The sequence below is a fragment of the Lagenorhynchus albirostris genome, chromosome 3 (genome assembly GCF_949774975.1).
Source record: "Lagenorhynchus albirostris chromosome 3, mLagAlb1.1, whole genome shotgun sequence".
Lineage (NCBI taxonomy): Eukaryota > Metazoa > Chordata > Mammalia > Artiodactyla > Delphinidae > Lagenorhynchus > Lagenorhynchus albirostris.
This window is the reverse complement of record NC_083097.1, coordinates 125,781,855-125,807,657: the sequence shown is the minus strand read 5'-3', so window position 1 is coordinate 125,807,657 and position 25,803 is coordinate 125,781,855. Positions and strand designations below refer to the sequence as shown.

General features: G+C 40.8%; 1 protein-coding gene across 2 annotated transcripts; it reads right to left on the bottom strand.

The window, feature by feature from the left end:
* Positions 1 to 1,590: 1,590 nt before the first annotated feature.
* Positions 1,591 to 25,443, bottom strand: SLC26A2 (solute carrier family 26 member 2). Of its 2 annotated transcripts, none has more exons than XM_060143972.1 (3): positions 25,408 to 25,443; positions 9,823 to 10,519; positions 1,591 to 8,339 (listed from the first exon to the last, which is right to left on the bottom strand). In XM_060143972.1, exons 2-3 carry the CDS (start codon positions 10,492 to 10,494, stop codon positions 6,819 to 6,821), a joined length of 2,193 nt encoding a protein of 730 aa, XP_059999955.1. In that variant the 5' UTR covers positions 10,495 to 10,519; positions 25,408 to 25,443; the 3' UTR covers positions 1,591 to 6,818. The 2 variants fall into 2 exon arrangements, with proteins under 2 accessions (XP_059999955.1, XP_059999954.1); XM_060143971.1 differs by lacking the exon at positions 25,408 to 25,443 and adding an exon at positions 12,230 to 12,352.
* Between the last annotated feature and the right edge of the window lie 360 nt (positions 25,444 to 25,803).

Below are 25,803 nucleotides of genomic sequence, written 5' to 3'. Positions count from 1 at the left end.
GACAAGTGACTGGAGATGTAAGCAAGATCATAGTTTTTAAGGTCTTGTGGGCTAAAGCATTCATTTTGAACTTACCCTGAAAACATTGGAGAACCACTTACAAGTAGCAAACGTCAAATTATTTTTTAGAAATTGATTGATAACTAGTGTGGAGGCTGAGCTGTAGAGATACAGGTAAACTAGTTAGGCTATGGCATCATCCTGAACAGAAATGATACACACTGAGGGCACGAAAGAGATGTTGGATTTGAAAGACTCTTGCCAGGTAGATGGATTTGGTGTGTGAGTTGAAGAGGAATACTCTAGAATTTCCCAGGATTCTGGCTTGAGTAGCTAGCTCATGCCATTATCAAGATAGATAAAACAGGAGGAGTTTGGGTGTATGTTGCTTATGAAATGCCCCTGGGCATCCAGGTTGAACTGTCCAGTAACAGCTATGGAGATTTATATATAGACAGATAATGCTGGTTGGTGTTCTAGAAATGTCAGGCTGGAAATCATGTTTGGCTGCCGTTAGCATGCATATAATAAGGTAGTTGAAGCCATAAGTGCGGATGTAGTCATCTGGGGAGAGCTTACAATGCAAGGTGTTTATGATATGGGGTCCATGAACCAGCCTTTTTAATAATCACGTGTATGTATATACATGCACATGTGAATATTTCTCCAAGAAAAGCCATACTTTCATCAGTCACAACTGGATCTGAAAATTAAAACCTTAAGCAGTAGTGCTATATGAGAGACAAGGCCAAGGACATAAGCATTGAAAGGACAGATGGGATAGCACAATCCTCCAAGTTGGTTGGAGGAGATGCTAGAGAATGAGTGTGTGAGGCGCTTCAGGGGCTCTGGATCCCAGATGCTGCATGCAGACAGAGTGGGTGCACCCTCCTTCACTCTGTGGGTAAGGATGAGCTTAGAGGCAGAATGCTCAGGGTTACAGAAATACTGCAAAAGGAAGACTGAAAACTGTCCTTAAGCCTATACTCACACTCCCACTTCTACAGAGTTGAGAAGCAGAAGAAGGAGGACATTCGAGAGAGGCTCTCCGCAGGTATGGGGCGGTGGGGGGGGGGCGGGCGGGGGTGGTGCTGATTAGTCCTTACAAAGCCGTGTGCTCCAGTTAGGAGCTGCACGCCCACTTCTCTCACTTAGCTGGTATAAGATGTTAGCCTCAATGTACTGATGGGGAAAATGTGGCTCAAAATTCAGTGTTAGGACAGTAGTAAAACATAAGCCAGATTTGGGTTTTCTGATTTCAACACAGTATGGAATAGGAGTCATGCAACATAAGAACTCGAAGGGTCTTCGAGCAATCTAGTTCTCTTCCCTCTTTCACCGATGGAAAAATTAAGTCCCCAAAGGGTGAACTGACTCACTCAGGACCCCAGAGCAGAAAGGAAAGAACTGGGTTTCTTTATGCTTTAAGACTTTCTGTAAGGACAGATACTTTTGTCTGATGGGGAAAATGAATGACTGAATCACCCTCCAAATGTAAAGAGATAGTATTGTAAAGCTCACTGGTGACCTGAATGTGTTCCTTAGTTAGAAACCCTGCCCCCTTACACTTGAATAATTTATACACAGTAGTATTTTATTAGCATAACAATTTATTAGCAGACAAATGAAATGACACCTCTAGATCACAACACATATAGGATCTTATATAATAAACAATCACAAATAGATCCCAGATGAAAAGGATCTGCTATTAACCAATTCCCCCTCTCCTGCAGTAGACTGTAATCCATCAATAACTCATCCTCATCCCATAGAGGGTTAAGCAAGATTTATGTGGAATAGCATCAAGGCACTTGCTTTAATTTAAAAAGATATACATGGTATGAAACATATTCCCCAAAGTCATTAGCCTTGAATAAATTGTAAAAAAAAAAAAGGCAGTATACTTTTTTAGTGAATAAACAAGACTGAGATTTTAAGTTCATTCACCTCTCACCCTGATATTGTCTTGATTTGTATACAAAATTGCAGAGGAGACCAAAAATGGTAGCGTTTTATACAGACTGGTTTGTTCACACTAATTTTTGAGAAATCATGGCAGCATCAGAACTCAAAAAGTAACTTCCCAACTGATTTGAATTGAAAAGGCAAGAGCAGTTTCATTCCAAGTAACTTATTTTAGGGATGGGGAATGGGGTGTGGGAAAAGAACTTCCCTAAAATAAGTTTCTTAAAACTGCAGCTAAAAATCCTTTCTGGCTAAGGCTGCTTGTCTGTTTGCCAAGTGAAAACCTTCAGTTAGAAATTCTGTCATTGGTATTTTTAAGAAGATTATAATTATTTGGCCAATTTCGGAGCCATAATTCAAATCCAAGAAAGGTTATACAATGTTCCAGCATAGATTTACAAACATGGTAGCTCCCATAAAAGCATTTAGTGTCCTTCATCATTCCAGTTTTCATAATTCAATATCTCCTTCCTATTTTATATCACTAGGAGAAAAATAAAGTACATGCCAAAAACTCCACTATTTGGTATAACTGTATTTAACATGTTTACTTTAAAATTTCAGGTGCAAAACCCTTTTTTAAAAAATAGTCCTTGTCAGGATAAAAATAACCTTATAAAAATAAATTTCTCCCACTCCTACATCTAAATTCTCCATTTCTAAAGTTACTAACATTCAAAAAAAAAAAACCCTAAAATTGTATACTTACAGTATTTTACTTTAGTAATAGGCTATGATAACAAACTAGCTGGTATATTATTTTGGCCTATTGCATTATAATTTTCATTCTTGTTATTAGCACTCAAATGAATGATTCCACTCATGATTATCTAAAATCCTTACACCAAAAAAAAAAAAAAAAAAAAAAAAGCCAAATTAGTTCAGAGCCTAAAAGCCTTCTAGATCCAATTTCTTCCTTTTTGCAGTTCTTAAAGCCCAATTTCAAATAAGGCATCACTAGAACAGATAAAACAGTAGAAGAAAAAAAGAGAAACATTAAAGAACAGAAAAATTAAGCAAAGTCTAAATCCTATCGGTAGGATTCTTACCTTGTCACTGTACAATCATTCCTTGAACAGACCAGGGGCGTCCTTGTTCGCCTCAACTGCCTGCCTCCTGCTCAGACCTCAGTCCAAGCTCAGCTTAGCCCCTCCATAAAGCACCTCCAAGTGTCGCCATGTGTTACTAAAAGAGTTAGCATAGAGCCCACCTACTGGATTTAGTACTGTAGTCCCAGCCCCTGGCCCAGGGCCCTAGACTCCTGCATAGGTCCTCAGGAAGTATTGGAGGTATTGTCTACATTGATGTTATGGCTCATCTATAGCAACACATAGAGGAAAACAATTCATCAAGAACATTAATAAGGATCACAAAGCTTGAATTTATCATAATAACTTCTAGGCTCAATTTAAGTTCCCAAGAAATTCACTGTAACACTTTTCTTACTTTTATATTAAGATCCGGGCTAACACCCAGACTGTGTGATCTTAAATGACAAATTACTAAGAGAATACCCACACAGAGAATTACTGTTCTTGTTAAAATGTGGTCATTAGCATTAGAATAGCCTAATGAACTCATCTGACACCCTGACACAGTTCAAAGATCACCATTTACCATGCTGTAAATTTACCAACAAATTTTGGCTTCAGTCTACTAACATTTAAGAGCTAAGTCAGACTATCCAAATTGTGTTTTCCTTTGATCCTTCTTTAAAAAAAAAAAAAGAAAGTCAACTAGGCATCTGTCCATTTTACTACCATCAGAGGCTACAGTCACTCAGTCTAGTGCTCTGGAGTAGGTCAACCCGGGCTTTGGCCCCAACCTTGGCTACCAGCTCTTTCAGCTTTGGTGAATCTGTGCCCTCCCCTTCTGGAAGCAGAATCCAGTTCTGAGCTTGCTTTCAAACTAAGGTGAGGCTCTTAATCCTGGTCTTCCTACTGTTGTGCATGGCTAACCAGGGATTGGATCCTAGTCAACTGAGTCCCTCTCTTTTATCCCTTGTTTGGTCAGAGATAGTCTTTTCAATGGTCTATTCCCTTCATCTGTCTCTTGAATGTTACCCTTAGTCTCTCGGTGCACTGGCCCACTCCACCCCTCTGGTTGTTTTAACCATCAAGAGTGTACACATATTTCAATTAAACGACCAATTTAAGATATTCAGAATTTTGTACATTTATCAATAAGCAATGCAAATATGCTTCATTTAGACTCTAAAGTTTAGAGTAAGCATGATATCTTCGTATCATTAAAGTGTGTAAAATATCACCTAATGAATTAAAGTCCAAACCCTTGAGTAAGAAAGCAAACGAAAAATGTTAGTTTCATTGGTGAATTAGATTTTGGTTTCAGGTTTGATTCCTTTAAATACCAGCAATCAAAAAATCTGAACATGTAAGTATAGGCAGACTTCAAACTAGGCAGAGAAGGTAAGATTTAAATTCTAGTGATACCTTAAATATTTTTACAAATGGCTTTCAAAAGCAGAATCTCTTGTTTGTTTGGGTAGGTGGGAGAAGAACAAACCAGAACACAATTCAAGAATCTGCTAACTGCATAAAGTTCCAGAATTGCTTATATCCACGTTATGGACAGAAATGGCACATAAAAGACAAACCCTGTTACTCTGTTCTTTTAAGAGATTTTCCAAATTCTATGGTTTTTTTTTTTTTTTTTTTTTTTGCTGTGTTAGGGTTTGCTAAATTGTAGAGTCGTCTTGAACATGTACTCATTACTCTGTCACATGGCACTGGATATCTACAATGATCTGGATTCAAACCTGGCTTGCGGAGATACAAGAGGGGTTAGAAACAAATGACAACCAAGACACTCTGATTTTACTATTACTATTCATAAGACTGGAGAGAAACAGCAAATACTGGCTACAAACAATAAGCAAAAGACACAAATACAAACAGCAGTTAACATTTCTGAAATTCTAGACTTAAGTTCTAAAAGGATGTTAAAACTCAGAACACTATTACATTTAATCATGCTGTCAGTCACCTCAAAGACAGAAATCTAGCTCCTAAGAAATTGCTTTGTTTTAATAACAGAAAGGCATTTTTCATGTAAACTGATGGGCAGAGCTCTACCAAAAGAAAAGCAACACTTGCAGTTTATGGAGCCAACAAGAAAGATGGTTCAAAGTCTTCCACTCCAATAGATGCCCTACACATAGGCTTTGCTTCTTATAAATATTTAAACTGTTTAGAATGTAGGAGTAGGTTAAAAATGGTTTTTCACTTTTGCAATTTTTATCTTGTTTGTTTAAAATGGTGTGCTAAATGTTTCAATTTCACATCAACTAGTCCTAACTTTGGAAAACCTGTGTTTTTTTTTCCTCGCCCTTAAAAGTACAGATACAGAACTATAAGCTTTCAATGTCAGACATACTTGCTTTTCAAAAGGAAGTATTTCTGGGCCAAAACCTGTGACCAGCTATCATAAATAATACACCCACAGAACTTAGGTTGTATAAATGTGATGCTTCTAAATTCTCTTACATAATAGTTTGAGGTGGCCTAAAGAGTTAAATGCTGTCACTGTCATCAATATTTATTGTACATCAATAGGGTACATGGCAGTAAGCATTAGCTTTGTTTCACTAAAACATCTACAATTATTGATGTTCTTTTGGAAGCACTCATCACTTCTATGAATTCTTTTCCATTGGTTATAATAAATTTTTCTTGCAGAGTAAAGATGAACAGCAGCTTCTCAAATATGAGAAAGACTGTCAATTCCCAGCTGACCCTTGCTAAAATACAATGGGAAAGAAAAAAAAAATTCACTGCTAAATAAACAGTCTTAAGGGAAGCTGTCAATCATTCCTTTTTGTAATTTGTCCTGAACAGTTTGCCTCAAGCTCATTTAAAAGGCTGCATAAAATTGCTGAGTCAGCATTTTGCCTTTTATCTGGCAAACTTGTCACTCACTGGTAATCAGACATAGCAGTTTAGGACAGATTCCATGGGAAACACACTAAATGACTGAAAGTTAAAACAGAGCTTAATGGTAGAGAAATACTCAGAAACAGGGACAGATAGGGATCACAGAAGAGACAGAGGATTCTCATTATGTTGGCTGATTATGAAGAGCTCTTTTCTTACCTACTTACCCTAAACAAAAAGGCTGACTAAAAACATCAAATGTATCACCAAGAGCGTTCTGTATAATATGGGGCTGGCTGGTAGGATTTCACAAACCTACTCAGCCATCAGACTCCTGATAAGACTGTGCCCGAGAGGAATGGTGCTTTCTTATTAAAAGCCAGAGATCCGACTGCCATCTGGGGGGCAAAGACAGGGAATAGAGAATTACAAGTGAGAACAAGCTTGTCTAGGTACTACCGTTACCCCAGAAGCCTCTTGACCTGCTGTTAGGAGAGCACACACAACATTCTCTCCCTACTTCCTTTCTACTCCCTCTCCAAAGAGCCATGCCAAACAGGCTCCGGCACTTCTCATGTAAATGCCAACTTTACCCCTTTACCTCCTGGAGAAGGAACAGTCCAGATGCAAATCTCCTAAAACAAGATGGTAATTAAGTTTTGGGGCTACTTTACAGTTCAATTCAATAGATATTCATTTAATTCCAAGAATATCTCATATTTGCAAGAAAGCTTAAAAGCACAGTATTTTCTTCTTTTTGATTCTGCCTAACTAAAAGCTCTGCTGCATCCGTGTATCTACAAAGGCCATCACTTTCAAAGGAAGAATTCTGTCGAGCCAAAAGGTTAAAATTTCTAGTGTGCAACAACTTCCAGTTCCACAGTATAAAATGTTAAAAAACTTGAAATTTTAACCTCTGGGGCTAGACAGTGTTCTTCCTTCTATTTACTTTCTCAATCAATTACTGGAAAAACTCAGACCATTGGGAACATATATATCTTTCTGATTTTGAGAGTCTTCTGCAAAAGTCATTGCTTCATATACACTATAAAACAGAAGGTTTTCTTCTTCCTTTTTGCAGTACTCTCCCCGGGCCAGGGAATCCCTCACAGAGGGATTGCACTGAGCCAGCAGAACCTGGATGCCAATGGCTTCATAATCTCTGCGAACTTCTTTCAGTGTATGGATCCCTGCTGTATCTAAAAATTGTATTGCACTACAGTCAACCACTATGGTATGGAACTCTAAGGGATCATGGGAAAGTTGCACTGAAACTTCATCCCGGATTCCACTGAGAGGTGCTGTTTCCTTTTTGATCTTTCTCTTTACTGCCTTCTTCTGAGCTGCCTTTACTAAGACTGGGTTGAGAGTTTTTTTGTATAAGGAAGATTTAAAATATTCTTTGTTTATGTAGTAGAGAGGGGCTACAAAGCGGAAAATCTTGATGCCTGGCTTAGCCCGAAGGTTCTTGTAGGCAGACATGGATTCAAAGATTTCAGACTCTTCCACCACACCAAGCAATGAAGTCTTTGGCTTCTGAGTGCGGAGGATGACACAAAACAGAGAAAAACAAACCCCAACGAGCAGGCCTATTTCAGTACTTATCAGTGCAGAGGACAGCATAGTAACAAACCAGATAACTGTATCCATTCTGCTAATCCTCCACATCTCCGGCAGATCCTTAAATTTACGTAGGGCTCCCCGGAGATTCACAATAGTGATCACACCGAGGACACTTTTCTGAAGGGAATAGAATAAAGGAGCTATTACCAAGAGGACCAACAAAAGAACCAGAGCTGTCACCACACCAGAAAGCTGACTTTGACAGCCTGTGGATTCTTTAACCAATGTCTTTGCAAGAGCTGCACTAGTAGCAAAGCAGTGGAAGAAGGAAGGAATGATATTGCAAAAGCCGATGGCATACATTTCCTGATTAGCTTTGACTGTGTAGCCATGTTTCTTGGCAAACATCTCAGAAAGTGATACAGTAATAGCGAACCCAATGATAGAAATAGCTATTGCGTCTACAGCCACATTAGGAATTAAGTTCCAGTCCGGTGCTTTGGGTGGCAAAAACCCAGTGGGAATATGTCCAGCAATACTGGTATTGTATTTCTCATTTAGTTTTCCAAAATGAGAGGCTAATGTGGCTGCCACAACAACAAAGAGTTCAGTAGGAATAGGTGCCTTAAGTTTGGACTTGAGGCGCTCATTGAGTTCTTTGGTTGGCAAAAGAACCAAAAGGCACAAAAGGCTGGTGATGAGATCACAGATATTGGTCTTATGGATGTTTCTGAAGATATGTATCCAAGTAGTGATGAGTGATCCCACGCCACTACTCCGAGGAAGGCTGAGTCCAAGGAGATACTTGGCCTGAGATGTAAGAACTGTGAAGGAGGCACCAGTGACAAATCCACTCAGCAAGGCATCTGAGAGGTAGACTGAAACAAAGCCCACTTGAAAGAAGCCCATCACTACCTGGAAGGAAGGATATACAAGTGTTAAATATAAATGGAAAAGAGCTTCTAAATCCTGTATTCCCCTGGTATTTCTTTGTGTGGAGACATACCATCAGAGCACCACAGAATGTCAGAGCTAGAAAAAAAACACAATCATTTATCAATCCTCTCGTTTTACAAAGAGAGGTCTCATTTTACTGACACTCAGAGGGCTAAGCAACTTGCCCTTACTGACTAGCCCAGACAAGAGCTTAGGATTCCTACCTTCTTGCACAATGTTTCTTAAACTTGAATAAGGTTCAGATCTCTTTGAAAAAGAAAAACATTTCTCAAGGATCCATGAGAAATCATAAAAACACAAGTTGGAAAAATTCTAATTTAAAAAACATGTATTTTTCTTTAAATTACATATCATTACCGTAAAAGTAAAGTTTTAACTGATAAAACAAAAAACTAGATTCACATCAAAATAGAATCACACTTTAAAAATTATTATAGAATTCTTTAATCTAACTTCAAACTAAGAGACTATTTTCATCCAATGCATATGTGCTTATGCCATACTGCCTCCCATGTTAATTCTATATCCTCAAAGACATAACATTTTCTTTCTTTCTTTTTTCTCTTCCCAATAATTCCTCAGAATTCTATTGCACCATTCCTCATTCTTGGTGAGGCATACTAACAAAAAAGCACAAATGAACTCTGAGGAGCACAACTCTTCTGCACACCAGCCCCTTCTCCCTCTCCTTCTATCCAAGCACCTAGTAAAGTGAGCTACTCTTCCCCCTCCTACATTGGTTCCACATGTCTGTAACAGAGAAGAGGTTTAATGTTGGCACTGACTCCTGAATGCCAAAAGGCAGAGGCATGATGAAAATGGCAGATTAGTGGATTCTATGGGAGACCCAAAAGAATTTCATTTCTAATCCTTCTCCTGGCTGATAGCATGAAATAGTGGTCCCCAACTTCTTCCCTTCCCAGCAGTCCAGGAAAACTACTATCTTTAGTGACAGTCACTCATTAGAGCAGCAATTCTAGAACAAGGGGGGAAGTCATCTGTAGTTTGAAAAACTCTTGCACTCTTCCTCTCCCAACCCCCATTCTGTTGCCCTCTTCCCTGTTAGTGCTGACTCCGCCAATAACCAACCACAAATAACTTCAAGCAAATCTGATAGTTCTCGACATACAAAATTAAGAAGTTGTACTAGGTGGCCTGAGGTCCCTTTCTGGTCTGAATTTTTACCATCAAATAACTGAATTCTGGCTGACTGAAATTCATTGGTTAAGAGGCTGCCTAGGGTTGAGAAAATAGAAGCAGCCTTCTCTTACCTGTGGAGTCAAACCAGGGTTTAAATTTTGGCTCTACCTCTTCCATATCCTGAGCATTCAATAAAAGACAGCTTTAATTATTATGATTGCTAAGTTCCCTTACAGATCTGAGATTTCATGCATAGTGATTTCTTTTGCCAGAAACAACCACTTATTCCACTGTTTCTTACCTGATAAACCCCAGCCATAAAGGTTACAGTGCTGCCAACTATAATTGCATAGCAACTTTTGTCACATATCTTGCCTGATGGCTGGCTTAATAATGTGCTCTCATTTGAAACCACTCCTAAAGAAGAAGTAACATGGGCAGTGTCGTAGCCAGCTTTGTATAGCTCTCGGTCAACTACTTCACCAATCATAAGGCACAGTACTCCAAAAATGCCCACAGAAATGTGACGGGAGGTACCCAGTAGGAAATAAATGAAGCTGGCAAAAAAAGATGTGTACAGACCATAGACAGGTTCTTGGCCAGCCAGGAGAGAATAAGCAATGGATTGGGGCACCAATAAGATGCCCACAATCAAGCCAGACATCACATCTCCTAAAATGTTTTTCTTCAGATTATATTTTGGGAGCCACTGCAAAACAGGAAGGAAGCCGAAAATGATATTTCTGGCTTTGGTTGAACTGCACTGGCAACTCTTCTCTAGTTTTTTGATGACAAATTGCTTGAAGTTAGTATCCGGTTTCTCTTGAGGCTCCAAATGGATCCTAACATGAGGTCTGCATTGATCATTGGTCTCAAATTGCTGGAAGTCATTATGTGATTCCTCTTCATGCTCCAGATGGATACTAGATGGAGGACTGTATTGGTCATCTTGCTCTTTATTTTTCAAAGACATTTCTGGAGATAGATGTTTCAGCCTCCTACCCCAGAGAAAATACGAGGGTTAACTGATTAAGTAATTCTCAGTACTCACACATTTTAACAGTCCTACTTGTCATTCATGAGAGTTAAGAGGAGTTCACTTGGGGGTAGTATCTTATATTCACTTTCCTTAGTTGAGCCTCATTTGTCTTGATCCAGGAAAAAAGAATCAGACCAAGTTAAAGCAAATAAGTCACTGAGTACAGGACTTCCCAAAAGTATAAACTATCAAGGATTCTTCTCCATCTCTGCCTGGCTCCCCCTGAAATTTTTTTCTCGAGAAACAGTACTGGGGTAGCCTGTCTCCTCCTTTCTATATGCTACTAACAGTCTTATTTTCAGATTTTTCACGCCCATGAATACTGCAAAAGAGGATCTGGTCTCAAACCTTGACACCTACCTTACCTGCAAAAGTCCCTGAAACAAGGAAGATGGTGTTTTTGTTTTTGTTTTTTCAGGGGGTGGGTCCTTTTTAAGATAACCTACTAGTTGTTGAAAATAAATAGAAAGAAAATGTGAGTGACAGAGTAAAGATATGTTTTGAGAAAGAAAAAAAAAAACTAGCACAGAGTGCATTTGTGTCTTTGAACAACATGCTCTGGTTTGGTAGGAAAGAAAAGAGAGAAGCTGATAAGAGACTGCTGAAGGAAAGAAACATCAACAGCATGCAGTAGGCTGATGCGGCAAGCGTCTGATCTCTGAAAGGTTTTGTTCTATTCTACTTTGTTCTAGAATAGAGTCATATCTGCCCCAAGGGCAGGATCTATATTCATGCAAAGAAAGATTCGCTTTACTATCCTAAGTATACACTCTAAAACATAAGCTGAATAGAGGAATAATGTTGCCCAACACTTCAACTAGGAGGAGATCCAGGTGATACTGCATCTCCGGGTCCTAAACTATAAAACTACTGCCATAAGACCTACCACTAAGAACTACAGGAAAACAAAGAAGGTAAAAATAAGCAAAAAGAGAGGAGGGACAACAAAAAATAAGTCTTGTCATAAGAGTAAAAGAGAAGGAAAAAGAAACAGACCTTCAGAGGAACAGAGTGTAAACTGCCAAACACTTCACAAATCAGTGGCTTTGCGTTGGCTGTTTGCTTAGCTTAGAATGGCCATCCAACTCTCTATCAAGACCCCAATCATTTTTAAAATCCAGTTAAAATGCTCTCTCTTCTTCAAAGCACTGACCCCAGCCCAAATGAATCTGTGTCCCATAGCACTTCACGCCTCCGTTACAGTACTAATCATACTTTTGTATTAGTTAAGGAAGAGTCTCTCCAGGTCCTGGAGGAAAGGACATCTTGTTCATCATTGTAATCATCAACAATGTACGGTAACTCTGAGAGAGCAGGCTTACAAAATATTTGAATGAAGGAAATAATAAATGAATAAACAAATTTATGACTGTGGCCAATGAGAGATAAAATATATTAGACAAAGGACTCGGGTAGTTTCCTGCCTCAGAACTGACAGAAAGATAGGCCCTTGTGAGGTTCTATAAGCCTAATGTTGCCAAGATGCCATAATCCAGGACCCATGACCCATTCAAGAACACAATATTTGTAAAAGTAACCCACATTAATTTTGTTTAGGATAAAAGGGCTATAGCTGGTCATCCCACTGAACAAGAGTAAAACAGTAGTTACACTGATGGTCTTGTTAAATAGATAAGGAAGAAAAGAACAGATTTAGATGACCACTTACCCTGGGAAAGTCAATCAGATTGGTGAATACACACAGCAGCTCTTCATTCCTCAGTGCAACTGGTCTATAACTCTCTTCTCACTTCCTACTTTCAGGCCAAGCTAGTCTGAGTGCATTCCTTATGTCCTTCTATTTTGGAATAGTTCTTAGTGAGTTCTGGGCCAAAACGCTTTTCCAAACCTAAAAGAGGCATAAGAAAAAACTAACAAAATTCAAATCTCGCCCTATATGGCAGCTAGCTGGAAAGTAAAAAGATAAAAATTAGTACTAGAAAGTGCAACAGGATGATGGAAACTGTAAGAAAGAACTGAAATGTAATACTAAAAGTGAAAAACGTGGTAACAGAGATAAAGAATGCCTCTAACAGGACCATCAAACCTGACAGAGCCAAAGAGAGAATCAATGAAATTGAAGATAGGTCGATAGACATTACCCAAACTAAAACAGAAAAACAGAATTAAAAAAAAAAAAAAGAAAAACAATAATTTAAGAGAAAATCCAAGAGCTGTGGGATGTATTAAACAAACTAACTTATGCATAATTAGAATCCCAAAAAGAGAAGACAGAGAATGGGTGGAAGGAATATTTGAAGACATAATAGCCAAGAATTTTGCAAAATTAATGACAGATACCAAACTATAGATCCAAGAATCTCTGAGAATACCAAGAAGGACAAATACAAAACCAAACCAAACAACACAGCACCACACACCTACACATATCATATTCAAACTGCTGAAAACAAAAGACAAAGATAAAATTCTAAAGACAGCCAAAGGAAAAAAAAGAAAAAACACACTACATACACAGGAACAAAGATATGAATTACAGCAGACTTCTTATTGGAAACCATACAAGCCAGAAGATGGAGTGATACCTTTATCACAGAAATATAACTGTCAACCCAGAATTCCATCCCCAGAGAAAATATTTTTTGAAGGATGAAGAAGAAATAAAAACTTTCTCAGACCAACACTTAGAGAATTTATTGCCAGCAGACCAGCACTACTACACACACACACACATACACATACACACACACACACACACCAGACAAAAACTCAGGTCTACACAGTACACAACAAATAAAGTCTAAGAAATGGAACAAATGAAAACAATATTTATTTTTAACTAAAAAAATCTTTAATTGCTCTAAAAAAAATAACTGTCTAACGCAAAAATAGAAATGCATTTTTACAGCACATGCAAAATAAAATGCACAAAACAAGAGCACAAAGAATGGTAGGGGAAATTAAGAATTGTAAGGTCTTATACTATATATGAAGTAATATAATACTATTTGAAGGTAGGCTCTGATTAAAGATGTACATTGTAAACTCAAGGGTAACCAATAAATTTTTTAAGATATAAAAAATAAGCTAATTGTGGAGACAAAATAGAATCATAAAAAATCCTCAATTAACCCAAAAGAAGAATGAGACCCAAAACAGATAGAACACATTGAAAACAGCTAGCAAGATGGTAGAATTTAATCCAAACATATAAAAAAAAACACATTAAATGTGAATAGTCGGGGCTTCCCTGCTGGTGCAGTGGTTGGGAATTCGCCTGCCAATGCAGGGGACACGGGTTTGATCCCTGGGCCGGGAAGATCCCACATGCCAGGGAGCAACTAAGCCCGTGCGCCGCAACTACCGAGCCTGCGCTCTAGAGCCCGCGAGCCACAACTACTGAAGCCCGCGTGCTGCAACTACTGAAACCTACGTGCCTAGAGCCCGTGCTCCGCAACAAGAGAAGCCACCGCAATGAGACGCCTGTGCACTGCAACAAAGAGTAGCCCCTGCTCACCGCAACTAGAGAAAGCCCGTGCACAGCAACAAAAACCCAACGCAGCCAAAAATAAAATATTTTAAAAATGTGAATAGTCTAAACAGGCCAATTAAACAGATTGCCAGATAAGATTTAAAAAATAAGACCCAACTATATGCTGTCTATAAGAAACCCACATTAAATATAAAGATATAGATAGACCATAATAAAGTGAAGTGTCTTGACCAATTTAGTAATTCATTTAGCTTGTGTAAGTGACTGAGCCAGATAATAAAATCCAGATTTTAAGACTCCAAGAATAGCTCTTTTTTTGAGCATGTTACTATTCCTATCACCTACCTAATTAGCTTTCTCTAACTTCAGGTACTTCTAAACACTTTGAAATTCAGTTATCCTACACATCCCAGTTTCACCTACCTGCTACCCAAAATGACCTGGCACTGACATCTACAAACTTGTGCCCAACTCTCCTTTCTCTATACTCATGGCCATAGTCCTTTTCCATCTCCAGCTCTCAAAAAATTAGATATTCACTCACAAACAGTCCTAGAAGTGGAAATGATTTAGCCATCAGTCTGAATCCAAAAACCATCTATAGTCTTTTACTGATCCTAGTCACTCCCTAAAATTCTCCTCAAAACTACTTTTTTCCCTTTTTTCAAGGCTACTTTAAAACCCCAAACAATATAAAACTACATTAAAAATTATCTTAAACTAAATTGTAGGTATGACCTCCATATAAATTAAGCTCCTTGAGAGCAAGCTCCATTCTGTTTCATCTTTGTATCCCCTGAAGTGTCCAAGTACATGCTTTCGAAAATAGAAATGAAATTATTTGCTAACCAAATAACTGAAATACAGAAAAAGTAGGATGCAAAGCAATATTTATTTTCAGGTGGAAATATCTACTCTGGAACAAATTTTTCAAGTATCCCTTTTTGCACAAAAATCCTCTCATTCCCCCAAGCCTGTTACTGCTTTCAATTACAGTACTCACCAACTGCTTCATGAAAAATGAAGTTACAGTGTTTATCCTTGAAATACAGTCTATAGCCAGACTCCCATTTTCAGAAAGTTGGAATACATACTACATATTCCATGAAATTCAGTAAAATAGGATTCTCCTGTATCATCTAGGGTAGTTTCTCCCTTTATCAACATTGGTAATTGAGAGTGAAGAAGAGAAAGGTTCAAGAAGAAAACACTTGAACCTTCCACATTACGTTGCAGGAACTGGAGGAAAAAATCAACAAAACATTTGAAAAATACATTTACATATTCATATATTAAAGTATAATGGCAGTTCAGGCAACACAAAAAGGAAAAACATTTCTGTACTTCCTTCTTTAATTAGGCACATGCAGTGTGACTACTTAGAAAGCTGTCTTATCCTGGTGACTAAACAGCAGCACTGGCACTGTTTCCCGTGTGAATTACTGAGAGTCTAAGAGAACTGAACTAAAAGTGAGGGATATCCCTTCTATGTAAGCCTGACAGCGGTCAGCCAACTTCTTTTGGAAATTTTGCAGATATAAGAGAAACAATGTCTACTTTTGGTAAGTAATTACAGCATATAATTTTAACCAATAGTGCATATGAAACAGTTTTGCAATTTGTGAAACTGAAATGCCTTTTTGGAAGGCAACAGTGTTCAGAGATTGGTAAAGTCTGCCTCTGAAACATAACGATTCCATATTCATGCTCTGCTCTGTGTATGTATGCCACAACCCACTGCTAAATAAAACTGAAGCTGCCAACTACTAGGATCAGAGCATCTAAGCAGGGAAGAAATCTGCAAGAGACAGAGCAGTTTAGAAAGCCTTCCAGGGAACAACATATCTCACCTGGGATCTGAAGTCTGGGTCGGAGATGAAAGAATGAGGGAAGGACTTGGAAAACGGATGAGGGAAAAGAAAACACAACTAGCTGTAAAGCAATTATACCCCAATAAAGATGTTAAAAAAAAAAAACACAACTAGCAATAGTTCTGGGGTTGGAGGGAAAGAATGAGAAATAGTATGATATGTTTAGAGCACCAGATGCATATGGGAGATCAATGAGAGAGAAAGTGGCAAAGGTACCTAGGGGAGATTCTGGAAGGCTTTTATGCCAGGTTAAGAAAGGCAGACTTTCACCTGCAGACAGTGCATAGGCGCTGAAGGTTTTCGAGAAAATCACTTACTGTATCACTCATTTGACAATAATTATCATATTACATCTTCTGGTCTGTTATGCTATTCAATTCTTTTTCAAGCAAGCAAGTAATATTTTCCTTTTTTGCCCTTTATGAATAAAAATTAGTTTAAGATTTTTTTTTATTTTTATAAATTTATTTATTTTTATTTATTTATTTTTGGCTGCATTGGGTCTTCGTTGCTGCACGCGGGCTTTCTCTAGTTGCGGCGAGCGGGGGCTACACTTCATTGAGGTGCGCGGGTTTCTCTCACTGTAGTAACTTCTCTTGCTGTGGAGCACAGGCTCTAGGTGCGCAGGCTTCAGTAGTTGCGGCTCGTGGGCTCTAAAGTGCAAGCTCAGTAGTTGTGGTGCACGGGCTTAGTTGCTCTGCGGCATGTGGGATCTTCCCGGAACAGGGATCGAACCTGTATCCCCTGCATTGGCAGGTGGATTCTTAACCACTGCGCCACCAGGGAAGTCCCTAAGATTATTTTAGAAAAAAAAAAACTAAACCATAAACTGGTAAAACCAAGACAGAGTCTCCATTTACACTGTTCCATCTGATCCTCCAACTCACTGTTGTCAGACAAGTTCAGGGAAGATAACAGCATTGTAAGGCCCCGGGAAGCTAAGGATGAGCAAAGCCTTCTGTATCCATCTCCATCCCACTTACAGGTGCTTGCAACCAGCACAGCTGGAGCCCAGGCCACTGTTCCTTTGCCCTAGACTAGGAAGTTAATACTGTGAGAGGACTGCCCCCCGCCAGAAATGAAAATTCAGACCCATCTTTGTTCTGTGAAGTGCCAACAAGCCTTCCAAGGATGGATTGGTTAACTTTCTATGTGAGCTCCTAGAGACTGGGTACTGGCCTGCTTATTACTGTAAGCTAACCACGGTGCTAGACACAATGCATCAGAACCTAGACTACAAATCTAGCAGTCAATATTTCTTTTCCTTATCCCCACCCGACTCCCACATACAGTCCATCAGTAAGTCCTGTCTTCTCTACCTTGAGTAATATATCCATCCTCTCCCCACTGCCCAGAGTATCTGGAATCCAATCACTTCTCACTACCCTCCACCATCAGATCTCACATGGGCTACTCCAATAGCTTATAACATCTGAACCCTGCCCACCTCTCCACCCTCATTTCCTACTGGCCTTCTTGCTGTTCCTGGAACATGGCAAGTTGATTCCCTTCTTAGGGTCTTTGCACTTGCTCAAGTTCTCTGCCTGGAACAATCATACCCTCAGATCTCTGCAGGCCTTTTCTCAACCTTCATGCCTCAGCTTATATATCCTCTCCATACAATGGGCTTCCTTGACCATCCCAAATAAAATAATACTGCCACTCCATCATTCCCTAAACCCTCATCTAGCTTTATTTTCTTCACAGCATTTTCATAGAGACTTTTGAAAATTATATTATGTATTTAAACTTTTTAAAAACTATTATTTATAGTCTTTCTCATATCTACTGTATCCCCAGTACCAAGAACAATGCTTAGCACATAGTAGGAGATCAGTAAATTCTTACGAAAATGAATAAGAAACCCAGTTTCTACCCACAATCAGTGGGTTAAGACAGATTTATAAACAGATAAACTATAACATTCTAAGTGCCATAACAGAGGTTTGGCATACTCTGAGAGAGCAGGGAATAGGCTGTAGGCCAATGTGTGGAAGTTGCAAAGTAAGAAAAGAAAGGAAACTCAGGCAAGTGAAGGGTCCCAGGAAAACCCAAGACCCAGGAAGAAGTCACCTAGATTGCCAGATTCCTGGGGTGAAACTGCATGAGGTAAGACTGGAGTGAGGGACTTCCCTGGTGGCGCAGTAGTTAAGAATCCACCTGCCAATGCAGGGGACACGGATTCAATCCCTGGTCTGGGAAGATCCCACTTGCTGTGGAGCAGCTAAGCCTGTGCACCACAACTACTGAGCCTGCACCCTAGAGCCCGTGTGCTGCAACTACTGAGCCCACATGCGGCAACTACTGAGCCCGCATGCTGCAACTACTGAAGCCCGCGTGCCTAGAGCCTATGCTCCGCAGCAAGAGAAGCCACCGCAATGAGAAGCCCACTCACCGCAACAAAGATCAGCCCCCGCTCGTCGCAACTAAAGAGAGCCTGCATGCAGCAATGAAGACCCAACGCAGCCAAAAATAAAATTAAAAAAAAAAAAGACCGAGTGAAAGATCAGTTTCTTATGTAATCCCTTGTCAGCCTGGACTTCATCCTGTAAACTATGGCTGACAAAGGCATAAATTCCAAGACAGGGCAGGAATGGAGGTTTGACATTTCAGTGGTGCAATTAGACACAAGATGGTGCTTAAAGGAGATGGACACGTCTAACATGAATTCTGTTAGGTGGACCACACAAAAGGATAGTGCATGAGAATATGGAGGAGGAAATGGAAAGATAAGAGGCAACAAAAAGTTTGACTTATATTTCATAGGTTTGAGATTTCTATTAGATATCCAAATGAGAATGTCCAGTAGGCAATTAGAAATGGGGATGTCAAGCATAGGAGAGATGCCAAAATTGAAAAAATAAATGGGGAGGGGAAGAGTATATAGGTCATCAGCACATAAATAGAATCTCATTTTTCTCTGAATTCCCATTGTTTAGATGCTCAATAAATGTCAGATGAATGTATGCTTTATCTTCCCAACTAGATTAAAAATTATTCAAGGAGATATTTTATGCTTTTTGTGAACTCTCACAACACCCTGCATAGAACTGGGCACCCAGGAGGCACTTAATAAGTCTTCTGTTGATGCATAGAGTGGTTTCTATTTTCAAAAGTTATGTTAACAAAAAAAATTTTTTTTTCAAAAAGAATTAACTGACTTTTGAAAGATAATTAATACATTGCGCTGGGAATGTAAAATGGTACAAACACTGTAGAAAACAGTTCGGTAGTTCCTCAAACAGTTAAACGGAATTACTATATGACCCAGCAATTACACTCTTAGGTATACCCTCAAAAGAACTGAAAACAGGGATCAAACAAATACTTGTACACAAACGTTCATAATAGTATTATTCACAATAGTCAAAAGGTGGAAACAACCCAAGTATCCATCAACAGATGAATGGAAAAAAAATTATGGTCTAAGCCACACAATGAAATATTATTTAGCCATTTGAAAGAAATGAAGTTCAGGGATTTCCCTGGTGGTCCAGTGGTTAAGACTCCATGCTCCCAATGCAGGGGGCCCGGGTTCAATCCCTGGTCAAGGAACTAGATCCCACATGCCGCAACTAAAAAAGATCCCGCATGCCACAACTAAAGACCCAACGCAGCCAAATAAATAAATAAATATTTAAAAATAAATAAATAAAAGAAATGAAGTTCTGATACTCTTCATCTACAACACTGATGAGTGAAAGAAGCCAGACACAAAAGGACAAATATTATATAATTCCACTTATATTAAATATCTAGAATAGGCAAATTTATAGAGACAGAAAATAGATTAGAGGTTACCAGGGACCGGGAGGAATGGAGAGTTATTGCCTAATTGTTATAGAGTTGCTGTTTCAAGTTTTGGGAATAGATAGCAGTGACGGTTACAAAACATTGAGAATGTACTTAATGCTACTGAACTGTACCTTTAAAAGGTTAAAATGGCCAATGTTATGTTATATATATATTTTAACATACAGAAAGCCAGGAGAGAAAGCATAGTATTGCAAGGTTCTTACGCTATACATGAAATGGTATAATATCACTTGAAGGCAAACTGTGATAGTTAAAGATGCGTACTATATTGGGACTTCCCTGGTGGTGCAGTGGTTAAGAATCCGCCTGCCAATGCAGGGGACATGGGTTCGAGCCCTGGTCGGTGAAGATCCCACATGCCACGGAGCAACTAAGCCCATGCGCTACAACTACGGAGCCTGTGAGCTACAACTACTGAGCCTGCATGCCACAACTACTGAAGTCCACGTGCCTAGAGCCTGTGTTCCGCAAGAGAAGCCACCACAATGAGAAGCCCGCGCACCACAACGAAGAGTAGCCTCTGCTCGCTGCAACTAGAGAAAGCCTGCACGCAGCAATGAATACCCAACGCAGCCACAAATAAATAAATAAATAAATATTTAAAAAGATGCATACTATAAATTCTAATGCAATCCCATTAATACGAAGAGTTATGGCTAATAAACAATGGAGATAAAATGGAATTACAGAAAATACTAAATAATCCAAAAGAAGACAGAGAAGGGGACATAAACAGCTACTATATAAAATAACCTCAATCTAAGGTTTGCGGAAAACTTGAGAAGTTTTTTTTTTTTTTGGCTGCACTGGGTCTTTGTTGCTGCGCGCAGGCTTTCTCTAGTTGCAGCGAGAAGGGGCTGCTCTCTGTGTGGTGCACAGGCTTCTCATTGCGGTGGTTTCTCTTGCTGCGGAGCACAGGCTCTAGGCGCGCGGGCTTCAGTAGTTGTGGCAGGCGGGCTCAGTAGATGTGGTACACGGGCTTAACTGCTCTGCAGCATGTGGGATCTTCCCGGACCAGGGCTCGAACCTGTGTCCCCTGCATTGGCAGGCGGATTCTTAACCACTGCACCACCAGGGAAGTCCCGAGAAGTCTTAGCATTAACCTAATATTAATGTGAACAAGTCATCTACCAAAAAAATCTCTTCTCCTAAGTGGAAAATTCCAGTTAAACTAGGCTGGAATAGGTGTGGACTATATAGTTCAGAAATAATTTTCCAGTACTCACACAGCTTATAAGCAGTAGAAACATGATGAGAATCAAGACCTGTCTGATTCAAACCTACTCTCTGACTCTGGACTGCTTATTTTGAAACTTTTCAAATATTCAGAAAAGTTGAAAGAATGATACATGGAACACTTATTCACAATCCACCCATTTAACAATATACCAATTGTTAATGTTTTGCTACATCTGCACTACTTCTGCACTCTTCATACACTCAGGTTGGTTTGTTTGGGGTTTTTTTTTCCCTCAACTATTTGAAAGTTGACGACATACTTCAGCCTTAAACACTGAATTGAACCAATGTTTTTAACCACCATCCCATGATGCCTCTTCTTCAAAAGAAGCATTCTGTAACAACATGGCATCAAACCATTTGGATACACTCTTCAAAAATCTGCAATGGCTCTCCACCTCCTACTGAAATATAGTCAAATAACTTTAGTATAGTCTTCTCTCTGTGAATGAGCCTGCAACTGCCTTTCTCTTGCTTCTTTTCATGCACCAGTGTTCCAATCACCAGTCCATGAAAATACTAATAAGCATCCCTTGCCCTTTGGGACCCTTGCTCATGTCGTTCCTTCAGTTGGGGATGTCTTTCCCTTCTATCTCCATCTATCTTGGTCCTTTTTCTAATCTTTTAAGTCCCACCTCAAATGACATAGGAGAAGGGGGCTGAAACTTCTTAGGCTATGCTTCCCCAACACATGACATATAGCTATTTAGCAGTCAAGTTTACATGTGTCTCAAACGAGAGCACCACTTTAGGGCAGACACCAAGTCATCCTCGTGTCTACATAACCCAGAACCTAACACAATGCCTCCCACTTGCTATGTATGGTTACAGATCTATGTTTATTGAAATGAACAAACAGGTGAAGTTTCAAGTTAATATAATGAAGCCAAAAAAATATTCCTTGTTTTCCAGTTATCACAAATGATTAACAATGCCCATTTATTTCTGTGATGCAAAAAGAAGAACTACCACAAGGCTTATATCAGTAGTAAAAGCACTACGATATATTTTTTCTTGTATAAAGCCCATTATAAGACAAAATAATAAAATACCCAAGAGGAAAATAGCTTAATGTAAAACCATGGTAAAATAATTAAATAGTTCCTTGCATAGTAATTCACTGCTTTCAAAAAGATTTCATCTAAATAAAAAAAACAAAAAAAGAAAGAAAAAAAGAAAAAAATTTTAATAAAATTTTAAAAAAGATTTCATCTACATCTCCCACTTGCCTCCTCAGTAAATCTGAGAATCAGAGTATGAATTCCTATTCTCCAGTATGAAAAACATCAAAGTTTAGTCACTTGCTCAACTGGTAGGACCAGATTCTCAGTCCTCATCTCCCAATTTCCAAGCTCTCTTGATCTCTTCTAAAATACCACATGACCCCCAAATTTATTTCCTTGCTAAGAGCTCTTAGGAGCTAGTTCAAAGCAATAATTTTATGGCCAAGTGCTCTCCTCATTTCTGAGCCTATTATTAAATTTAATATTTAATACAGTTCATAGTTCTACCCCCAGTACCTTGAAACATGTAGAGCACCTAATAAGGGCTTAACAAATATTTGTTGAGTGAACGGACGAATAACAGTTTAAGAGCTATGTGGTAAAGGGCTTCCCTGGCGGCGCAGGGGTTAAGAATCCACCTGCCAATGCAGGGGACACAGGTTCAATCCCTGGTCCGGGAAGATCCCACATGCTGTGGAGAAACTAAGACCGTGTGCCACAACTACTGAACCTGTGCTCTAGAACCTGCAAGCCACAACTACTGAGCCCACATGCCACAACTACTGAAGCCCACGTGCCTAGAGTCCGTGCTCCACAACAAGAGAAGCCACTGCAATGAGAAGTCCAGCACCACAGCAAAGAGTAGCCCCCACTCATTGCAACTAGAGAAAAGCCCGCACACAGCAACGAAGACCCAAGGAAGGGAGGGAGGGAGGGAGGGAGAAAGGAAGGGAGAGAAAGAAAGAAAGAATCCGCCTGTCAATGCAGGAGACATGGGTTTGAGCCCTGGTCAGGAAAGATCCCACATGCCGCAGAGCAGCTAAGTCCGTGCGCCACAACTACTGAACCTGCGCTCTAGAGCCCGCGAGCCACAACTACTGAAGCCTGTGCGCCTAGAGCCCGTGCTCCACAACGAGAGAAGCCACCGCAGTGAAAAGCCGGTGCACCGCAATGAAGAGTAGCCCCTGCTCACCGCAACTAGAGAACGCCCGCGCGCAGCAACAAAGACCCAACGCAGCCAAAAAAAAAAAAAAGAATAAATAAAATAAATAAATTTTTAAAATATATATTAAAAAAATCTTAAAAAAAAAAGAGCTATGTGGTGAAGAAAAATCAGTTACTCCTCCCCCTCCACCTCCATACACCATAACCAAGTTTGTGTCAAGAAATTAGTCTGGGGCTTCCCTGGTGGCGCAGTGGTTAAGAATCTGCCTGCCAATGCAAGGGACACAGGTTCAAGCCCTGGCCTGGGAAGATCCCACATTCCGCAGAGCAACTAAGCCCGTGTGCCACAACTACTGAGCCTGTGCTCTAGAGCCCGCAAGCCACAACTACTGAGCCCACGTGCCACAACTACTGAAGCCTGCACACCTAGAGCCCGTGCTCCGCAACAAGAGAAGCCACTGCAATGAGGAGCCTGCGCACCACAACAAAGAGTAGCCCCCGCTCACCTCAACTAGAGAAAGCCTGCGCACAGCACCAAAGACCCAACACAGCCAAAAATAAATAAATAAATAAATTTATAAAAACAAACAAACCAAAAAAAAATACTAAAAAAAAGAGAAAGCAATTAGTCTAGCAATCATCTACCTGGGGGTTTATACTCATTAAAAGTAATATCAATGCATAAAATGACCCCTAGTGAATCTAATCTAGTCGCCAAATCCCTGAATAGGTCATCTCTAGATCTTCCTCCAGGAGGCAGCAAATTATAGTACAATACAATGATATCAAACATGAAGATCTGTTAAAATGCAGATTCTCAGACAAATCCAGGGATGAGATCCAAGACTGCTCCCTGGGTGATTCTGAGTCAGTGGGCTGAGGGCCTATTTGGAGAATCACTAGGTATGTTCTGGAGTCAGACAGATCTCTATTCAGATCCCAGCTAAACTGTTCAACAGCTGTATGGCACTGACTGAAAAATTTCATTTTACTCAGCATTAATTTCTCACCTGTAAAATGGGGATAACATTACTCAACTTGCAGTGTTGTTTTAAAACTAACCCAAGTAAAGTACCTAGCACAGCGCCTGGCACATAGCATTTGCTCAGTAAATGACAGCTACCAGTCTCCGTCCCTTGAGATTACTGAAGAAAAAAAAAGGGGGCTTATTTCTTGCCAACAGCTTTGGCCCACCATTTCTTCTTCTTCTTTTTTTTTTTTTTTTTGCGGTACGCGGGCCTCTCACTGTTGTGGCCTCTCCCGTTGCGGAGCACAGGCTCCGGACGCGCAGGCTCAGCGGCCATGGCTCACGGGCCCAGCCGCTCCGCGGCATGTGGGATCATCCCGGACCGGGGCACGAACCTGCGTCCCCTGCATAGGCAGGCGGACTCTCAACCACTGCGCCACCAGGGAAGCCCCCTCCATTTCTTCTTGACTCAACTTTCAAAGACAAGAACTTCTGCTTAACCCAATACTGGATATCACATTAGTTCCAGATTTCACACAAAAAGCCTCAGGGACAAGGAGGAAAAAGGTACTAGAATGAGTGCCAGAAAGGAGTTTAAGTCCTGAATGCGTCTAACTCACCGTAATCCCCAATCTGTGCAAGGAAGGGCCCAGCCTAATAGTCTATGAGTTTGGTAAAGCTGGGTACAAGTCCTAGCTCTGCAAATGATTTGCTGTGTAATTTTCGGCAACGCTCTGTCCCTCTGTGTCCTTTCAGTGTCTCCATCTATCCAGTGAAAGAATTGCAACTTAAGTCTATGAGTCTTGAAAAACTAAAGGTCCTGATTTGTACTTAACCAGGTGTGTGGTTTTAAAAACCAAGGTAATCAAGTCCTCTCTCCTGCCCAAGCCTCAGTTCCCCCATCAGTCTAAGGTGGTGGTGGCGGCTCTTATCTCCTTGGTCCTGCTGCCAGATATCTGGGTTCGAGAAGGCGCTACGAGGACTCTGGCGGAAGAGCCGCACCGTCACCGGCGGGGAGCGGGGCACCCGGCGCGAAGTGTTGGGTGGAGGGTGGGCAGCCCTCTGCCGTCGGAGTTGGGTCGGTATCACCCGGGTTGGGGGAGTGGGGCTTTGACGCTGGCCCTGCCTCCGCCCCTGCCGACAGAGAAAATAACTCCTACGCACACCCACCTCGCACGGCCCAGCTACGACCGCCCGCGGCTACCGTTGGTGCGCGCTTCCTCCCACCACACCTGGGTCAGAGGCGAGGACGACCCCAAGAGGGGCCCGCTGACCACGGGAAGGCCGGCACCGCTGTCTCCCCCGCGTCTCGAATCCCTCCCCTCTCCTCACCTCTGGAGTCTGGGCCGCCCCGTGCGACCTGGATCCAAGGCGCGTCCTCTGCCGCTGAGGGGATAGGGTGACGCGGGCAGAGGCAGCCCACTCCCGGGCCGGCCTCCCTTTAACCCCCCAGCCCCCTTGCCCGCCCATCGCCCGGCCCCTGGAGGAGGCGGGGCCCAGGGGAGCTGCGAGAAGGAACCTGCGGGGGGGTGCAGAAGGCGACTCTAACCGCGAAAGTTCAGTATGCACAGTCACGTGGCACCGCGGAAGAACGACGCGGCTGTCAGCCAATGACGCGGCCAGGACAGGCAAGGGTGCTGCCCCCTGGCCGCTTTCCTCCTTGCGATTGGCTGCCCTGTACAGAAGGAGCCACGCGTCCCTTACGGAGATTCCTCCTGACCTTTGCAC